The 8133-nt window shown below is 52.6% G+C and overlaps 1 protein-coding gene and 1 pseudogene across 1 annotated transcript; one reads left to right on the top strand and one right to left on the bottom strand.

Annotated features, from left to right (window-relative positions):
- The first annotated feature begins 2801 nt into the window (after nt 1-2801).
- On the top strand, nt 2802-4914 carry LOC101764296 (annotated as a pseudogene).
- Nucleotides 4915-7127: 2213 nt separating this feature from the next.
- On the bottom strand, nt 7128-7740 carry LOC101763893 (AAA-ATPase At3g28540-like). The gene has a single exon (XM_004980475.2). It carries the CDS (start codon nt 7681-7683, stop codon nt 7393-7395), a length of 291 nt encoding a protein of 96 aa, XP_004980532.1. The 5' UTR covers nt 7684-7740; the 3' UTR covers nt 7128-7392.
- Nucleotides 7741-8133: the final 393 nt, after the last annotated feature.

The following is an 8133-nucleotide window of genomic DNA, read 5'->3' as shown; positions in this document are numbered from 1 at the left end:
TACCACCTCTGTTGAAGACTATGTTGCCAAGTTTGAAGAATTGATGGCATTAGTAAAAAGGGACAATCCTTCTCTTCCGGAGTTCTATTTCATTACAAGCTTTGTGTCAGGCTTACAAGAGCCAATTCATCCTCCAGTTAGGAAACAACAACCTTTCGGAGGCAACTTCAAACCACCAAGGGTTTGGACCAAGAATCCTAAAGAGAAAGAAAGCGTTCAAAGCAATATTGCTGGACTTAAGGCTGCTGGAAAATGTTTCAAGTGCAAAGAACCCTGGGTACCTGGCCATGCAAAAGTTTGTAAAGGCAAGCACATTTTCTCAGGGGTGTGGATGGAAAAAGATGGAAAAGAAGAAATGGCTTTAGTTGAAGATGGAGAAACTTCAGATGAAGGAGAATATCAAGATGCTGAACAAATCCCTACAGTTCAAATATCAATGCATGCTTTGGCTGGTATATCTTCACAGGCAAGAACATTTACATTGAGACTGCAACTGGGGAGCGTTTTTGCTACTGCTTTGGTGGATAGTGGTAGTGATGTCTCTTTGGTTAATGCTAAATTTGCCCTGAAACAGAATCTGCCAATTTCAGAAATTGACAAGGTTAAGGTGGCAGCAGCCAATGGTACTGAAATGTTGAGTTCTTCTGCTTGCATAGCATGTCCCTTTAAGAGGTTCTTATGAGGCATATTTCCTGTGGGCCCCACCAGGAAAACAGCACTTTCCAACCCCTACCCCTCCACAACCCTATCCCGGACATTAATGATGGGCACATAGGTCATTAGCTACTACAGAGACTTAGGCCCGTTTGGTTTCCCCGACTAAATTTTTAGTCCATGTCACATCAAATGTTTAAACATAGACTAATTATAAAACTAATTGCATAAGTCGTGGCTGATTCATGAGACGAATCTATTAAGCCTAATTAGTTCATGATTTGGCAATGTGGTGCTACAGTAAACATGTGCTAATGATGGATTAATTGGCTTAATAGATTCGTCTCGCGATTTAGCCTCCATTTGTGTAATTAGCTTTTCAATTAGCTCATGCTTACTCCTCCTAATTAGCATCCGAAGATTTGATGTGACACTCCTAAACTTTAGTTCATGCATCAAACAGCCCTTAAGTAAAAGCACGCTAACGACTCCATTGATTTGATTTAAGTATAGTACTACTCGGTAAATGGTAGGGCGGGGTCATTATGACGCCAGGCAATCCGACCGTTGCAATCATGATAGACACAAGTATAGATGGCTAGATGGGCCATCCGGTCCTAGCACGATCCAGCACGACACGAAACAAACCGACACTATCAAGCACGAAGCCTTTTCCGTGCCGTGTCATGTCATTCCATCGTGCCTAACTGCTAGCCCATGCCTGACAAGCACAGTAGTGCTAGCCAGGCACGACCAAGCAAATGGCATATCAATCACTCAAAAAAAAAACCTGTACATGCATAATATTTCATTGAAGAGTTGAGAAGAATCATAAATTCATCACAAATTCACATGCATTGTAAACACTCAGAGCTCTAGTCCCTCAATGGCTTCGAGACGGCGGACGTGACGACCTGCACAAAGAAAGGTCAAAGAAGTTAAAAAAATTGGCCGCACCCGTTAGATCGGAGCAAGAAACAGTTAGGGTTAGAGGTTGAAGCTCTCACCGACGGTTTCGGAGCACCAGAGCGGCCGGCGAGGTCGACGAACAACGGATCTAGCAAGGACACGACGAGAGCGGTCGGAGAGTGGATCTAGTCATCTAGATCTAGAGAGGTGCGAGAGGGTGAGAGAGAGGCGGAGAGCGACAAGAGTCGAGGGAGGAGGTGACATGAGAGAGGAGTAGGCGGCCGAGGGAGCCGGGAGGGGCTAGTGTTTTTGGTCGGAGCGGCGGCCGACGCCGGCTTCCGGTCACCGGAGAGGGAGGAGATGAGAGGGTGAGAGAGAGTCGAGGCGAGGGATTGAGGGAGGCGGCGATAGGAGATGGAGGGAGGCTAGGGTTTCTAGCCTCGTCGGGGGACGCGACCAGCTTATATAGCCCCTCCCTAATGGTCGGGAGGGACCTGATCCAACGATCGGGAGGGGTGGCCGGGGTTGCCGAGCCACTATCGGGCTGACCCTAAATTCGGGCTAGCTTGTGATGGGCCATCGTGGCATGGTCGTGGCCTAGGCCCTGGCCCGACCATAGGGTTGAGCTTTTAGGGCTAGGCCTCGAGCCGTCCAGTGGGCCTAGCCCATCTGACCATCTATAAACACGAGACGAGGCGATCGCGAGCACATCCGGTTGCTTGCTCTCATCGATTCAATCGCACTGCCGCTGCGGCAGCTGTAGCCTCTCTGCATCATCTGGTTGCTTGCTCTCATCGATTCAATCGCGCTGCCGCTGCGGCAGGTGTAGCCTCTCTGCATTGTAGGTTGCAGGTCTAGTCTTCGGGGGCATTTGGATCCTTAGGCTAAAGTTTAGGGGATGTCACATCGAATGTTCGGACGCTAATTAGGAGGATTAAACATGAGCTAATTGTAAAACTAATTGCAGAAGTCGTGACTAATTTACGAGATGAATCTATTAAGCCTAGTTAATCCATCATTAGCTCATATTTATTGTAACACCACATTGTCAAATTATGAACTAATTGGACTTAATAGATTCGTCTCGCAAATTATTTTTTATATATGCAATTAATTTTGTAATTAATCTATATTTAATACTCCGGCTTGTTAACAAACATTCGATGTGACGAGGCAACGGCAGCTCAGCGCCTCAGCCCAACCCCTTTCTTGCCCTTCTCCGACTGCTACCGAGGTCTAGTCGTCGCCACCGCTAGCGCGAGGCCACCTCCTCTCCTCCCTCCACCTAGCCAAGCTACTCCGTCCGCCATGCCGGGCCTCGCCGCCAACGACAGCTCGCCCCCGGCGGCCCCGCCACCTCTTGTCGCCGCTTCCCCGGCGGGCGCCGCCGTCCCCGTCCCCGTCTAGGCGTCCACCTCCTAGCGCGCCAAGCCCAAGAAGCCCACGCCCGCGGCGCTGGGCCCCGAGGCCGACGAGTCGCTCGACAACCCGGATCTGGGGCCCTTCCTCCTCAAGCAGGCGCGCGGCGCCATGGTCTCCGGGGAGGGCGGCGGCACCGCGCGCGCGCTCGAGTTCGCCGCCCGCGCGCTCGAGCGACGCGGGGAGGGCGCCGAGCTCGAGCTCGCCATGAGCCTCCACGTCGCGGCCACCATCCACTGCGGCCTGCGACGGCACGCCGACACCATACCCGTCCTCGAGCGCGCCGTCGCTGTCGTCACCCCGCCGCCCCCGCCCGCCGAGGGCGAGGCCGACGACCAGCAGCAGGAGGAGCCGCAATAGCCCGAGGCCGACCAGAGGGGCGAGGAGTGGTCCCTCGCCGCCTTCTCCGGATGGATGCAGGTGATCATCAATTTATCAAACTTCCCCTGTTTCTCGATCTAGATCTCATCTATCCCAAAAAGGCGACATTTTGTTTTGTCAGCATCCTAACTCTCACCGGTCGTTAGTCGTTACAGAGAGCAGAAAACTGCGGATCTCGATGGAATTGGCGTTACAACTGATTACTTGCACGCATAAACACCAAAGAAGAAATCTAGAGGGGAGACATGCATGACCACTGATGCGATTCTTTTCGTCAATGAGCAGGTACTTGGCGGAAGCGCATGTGCAAGCTCTGCAATTCGACGAAGCAGAGAAGCTCTGCCGCAAGGCCCTCGAGATCCACCGGGAGCACAGCGCTACGGCATCGCTCGAGGAGGCCTCGGACTGCCGCCTGATGGCCCTCATCCTTGATGCCAAGGGTGACTACGACGGTGCCCTCGAGCACCTCGTGCTCGCCTCAATGACCACGGTTGCCAACGGCCGTGACATCGAGGTGGCCACAATTGATGTAGCCATAGGCAACACCTATCTCGCCCTCGCTCGCTTCGATGAGGCTGTCTTCTCCTACCAGAAGGCGTTGACTGTTCTCAAATCAGCCCGTGGCGATGACCATCCTACGGTTGCATCGGTCTATGTCCGCCTTGCTGACCTCTACCACCGAACAGGCAGGCTCCGGGAGTCCAAATCCTACTGTGAGAATGCCCTGGGTGTCTATGCCAAGCCTGCGCCTGGTGCTGCCCCTGATGAGATTGCTGGAGGCCTAATGGAGATTGCTGCCATCTATGAGGCACTTGGTGATCTTGATGAGGCCCTAAAGCTTCTTCAAAGGGCACTTAAAGTTGCTGGAGGACTGACCAGGGCAGTGGAGCACTGTTGCCGGCATTGAGGCTCAGATGGGTGTTCTGTACTACATGATAGGGAGGTGTGCAGATTCAAGGAACTCATTCGAGAGTGCGGTTGCCAAGTTGAGGGCTAGCGGTGAGAGGAAGTCGGCATTTTTTGGTGTTCTGTTGAACCAGATGGGGCTATAGCTAGTTTGCGTGCAACTGTTCAAGATAGATGAGGCAGCGCAGCTGTTTGAAGAGGCTAGGGCAGTTCTGGAGCAGTATTGTGGCGCATCGCATCCGGATACTCTTGGTGTATACAGCAACCTTGCGGCAATCTATGACGCCATGGGAAGGTATGTGTTCATAACACAATCTTGGGTTCTCTTGCAACCTGCTGTCATCTTATTCAGAGTTCAGTCATACTCATGTCTTGATGTTGAAATTACATATTTGATAAACATCTAGACAATTAGGACGCCTACTCCAACTTTGATCTGGTTGGACTTGGAGCGAGTCAGGTACCCCGGCGTCGATGGATTGGTACCTTCATTTGGCCATTTTGCATCTTACGATCTCATAGTTTCTCTCTTGATAGATGGTTCCATCCTTGTTCCTCGTGTTAGACATGTTTAATTTTACTACAAATGATTCGGTTAACTGAAAGTGTTGATTTAGTTTAAAGAACAAATTGAAAATATTGATTTATTCTGCAGTTTTTCTCTGAACAGACAGGTTGTTCTTGAATGGCTTGCAAAGTTTCAATACCAACTCTTCTCCCCAGTTCGTGTCCGCACTTCTCCTAGCATAGCATGCGTTGTTGTCCAGGTTCAGAATATATCAATGATATGGAAGCCAAGCAAGTAGATTTGACAGTATTCTCTAAAATTGTGCCAGCATGATTGTTTATGCAAACGTGCTTCTCACTGATAGACAATTCTCGTGAAGAAAGGATTGATCGTGAGCACAAAGTTACGTTGAATGTGAAATTGTGAAATGAAAATGGCGCACTATTGATCGCGGGAAAAAACATGGCTGGCTGCAGCTGGTCCCTGGCTGATGAGCTGCAGCAACCGCTTTGGACTTGGATGCTGCATTCTCGCGGGCAAACCCCCAGCTCGGTCCTCATGACGGGGTAGATCTGAATGGTCAAAAAAATCTTGTGCCGTGCTGTATTAGGGTCCGTTTGGTTTTGGGATCATGTGGGTGGGGTTGGAGCCAACCCACTTTTCTGGGTTGGAGTCGACCCATCTCTTGTTTGGATGAGAGGGTTGAAGAGGGATGGGTTGGACCCAGTTTTTTATTTGGTTGGAGAAGTTATGAGGGTTGGGATGGATGTCCATGTAACACCGTTAATTATGGGCCCCACATGTCATCCTCTTCTTTCTATTTATTTTTTTCCTCCCTTCACTCTTCTTCCTTCTCTCCTTCCCGCAAGCACTCCTGACGCCACCCCTGCTACTCCCTGGCCGCCAGTGCGCCGGCCCCCGCCGGCGGCTCCTCCCCGGCCGCCTCCGCACCGACCCCTGCCCGCCGCCTCCCGGCCGCTCAGTCTCTGCAGCGGGTGCGGGGCCATGGGGCGCCGCGAGGCGGAGCTACGCCGCCGGGCAGGCGGCAGCGGGAGAACGCCGGGCCAGTGGGAGGGGGCGGGCAGGCGGCGGCGGGAGGGCGTCGTGCCGGCGGTCGGGGGGCAGGCGGCGGCGGGAGAGGGCGGGCAGCGGCGGCGGCGGGAGGTCGTCGGGCCGGCGGGAGGGGGCGGGCAGCGGCGGCGGGAGGGCGCTGGGCCGGCGGGAGGCAGCGGCGGATGGCTGGCCGGCGGAGGGCGGTGGCGGGGTCGGGCGGGCAGCGGCGGCTGACGCGGGGAGGGCTACCGGCGCTGCCGCCCCTACCTCCCCAGATCCCTGCACCGTCGCCCCGTTGGAGCCGCGGGGAAGCTGCGCCGCCGGAGTTGGAGCCGCGGGGCAGGCAGCTGCGGGAGGGCACGGGGCGGGCGGAGGGCAGGCCGATGGTGGGCAGGTGGCGGCGGGGTCGGGCGGACAGCGGTGGTGGGCGAGCATCGGGCGAACGGAGAAGAAACGGAGAAGAAGTGGGTTGGGATGATTCCATCTTTTTTTAGGGATGGGATGAACCCGGATCAACTGGGAATATTCCCCATCCGGGTCGGCTCCAACCCACCTCTTCTCCAACCAAACATGGGGCGAAGTGGGTCGGCTCCAACCCAACCCACTTCGACCCCAGAACCAAATAGACCCTTAGATACGAGTAGGTGTGCAACGCGAGGCGTGTGAATGCGCTGTTGCTGACTCACGCGGTCCCGCCACCCGTCCCCCCGCACGCCACCACGCCTTGCCTTTATAATCGGGACTGAGAGAGTAGGTTGCACGCACGCCAACCATCAAAACGCCAGCTAGGGGGTATTTGGATACGAGGTGCTAAACTTTAGCAGAATCATATCGGATGTTACTGTAGCAAATGGTTACTGTAGCATCATATTGTCAAATCATGGACTAATTAGACTTAATAGATTCGTCTCGCGAATTAGACTCCATATGTGCAATTAGTTTTATAATTAAAGTATGTTTAATACTTTTAATTAGTATCCAAACAAACATTCGACTAGGTGATAAAGTTTAACGTGGTGTCCCAAACACCCCTAGGTTGCGTCACTGAGCCAATGATGCATCCATCGCTTTCAGTATCAGTCTGACATCCCATCTGTCAGTCTCAATTCTCTAATCCCAGATCGCTCCAGGTTACATGTGGCCCCAGTGACCACGCCACGCGCACCGAGTAAAGGCGCGGGATCCTATGCGCGCATCGCACTCTCGCTGTTTCCCAAAGACCAAGCTGGACTTTGCTTTGCAGACGTTCTTCTCCGTTACTGGCAGAGACTGAAAGTTCAGCGTTCCAAATCCAGGATTTTCGTTTCACAAAGTTCTCGTCACGTTTCTTTCTTTCCGAGAAAAAGTTCACGTTGACCTGGTGTTAACTTATTTTATTTCTAACATAGCTGCACTCCCTCTGTTCACGAAAGCATAGTGTTCCTGACAATGCTACTACCCGATCGAGTCTACTGTCTACAAGAGTTTACTAACTGATGAAGCGGCTGGCTAATTCGATGCGAGATCTCTCTAACACAAACCACGAGAAAATCAGCAGACAATTTGGCAATCGTCAATCGAAACTACTCTTCCTCCTCGGAATCTTGTTCGTCATGACCACCCCCCCCACTCGCCTTCTTCTTCTCCTTGGCCTCTTCCAGCGCCTTCACCAAGGCCGCGAGGCACGAGTCCGGGTTGTCCTCCAGGCTCTTGGGCGTCAGGTTCTCGGCGACGTCGGCGGGCGTCATCTCCACCTCCCGCAGCAGCTCCTCAACGGCGTCGAACAGCGGGTGGGCGTCGACGTCGAGGTATGTCTTGGCGAGGAACTTGAAGGCCTCGTAGCCGCAGTAGGACATCTCGATGTGCTTGTCCATGCGGCCCCTCCTGATGAGCGCCGGGTCCAGCTTCTCCACGTGGTTGGTGGTGAACACGATGATGATTCTATGGATCGGTTAAGAAGTTAAGAAGTTGATGATTCTATATTATTTTCTAAATTAATATGTACAGTAAATAACAGTGCTAGAATGTGATATTGTTGATGAATTGGTGTGGCAGCTATGTATGTGGTAATCTCACCAGATAGGTGAGCATATTCAGTGTCCAACCCGCATTGTCCTACTAAACAAGAGATGGAACCACTCCGACCCACTTTATCCCCCCAATCAAACAAAAAACTGGGTCCAACTCGTCCCTGCAACCAAACAGAGCTGGGTCGAACCCAACCCAGATAACTGGGTCGGCTCCGACCCAATCCACATGGTTCCAAAACCAAACACACCCTAAGAGAGAAAGGTCGTTGTTTCGTGAAACAACTGCCTCATAAG

The sequence above is a fragment of the Setaria italica genome, chromosome VIII, assembly GCF_000263155.2.
Source record: "Setaria italica strain Yugu1 chromosome VIII, Setaria_italica_v2.0, whole genome shotgun sequence".
NCBI classification, from domain to species: Eukaryota; Viridiplantae; Streptophyta; class Magnoliopsida; order Poales; family Poaceae; genus Setaria; species Setaria italica.
Note: the sequence above shows the minus strand (reverse complement) of the source record. Positions and strands in the feature narration are given on the sequence as shown.

Excerpts from the sequence above, each read along its gene's own strand:
- LOC101763893 (XM_004980475.2), bottom strand. The coding sequence starts at position 7,683 with ATGGACAAGCACATCGAGATGTCCTACTGCGGCTACGAGGCCTTCAAG.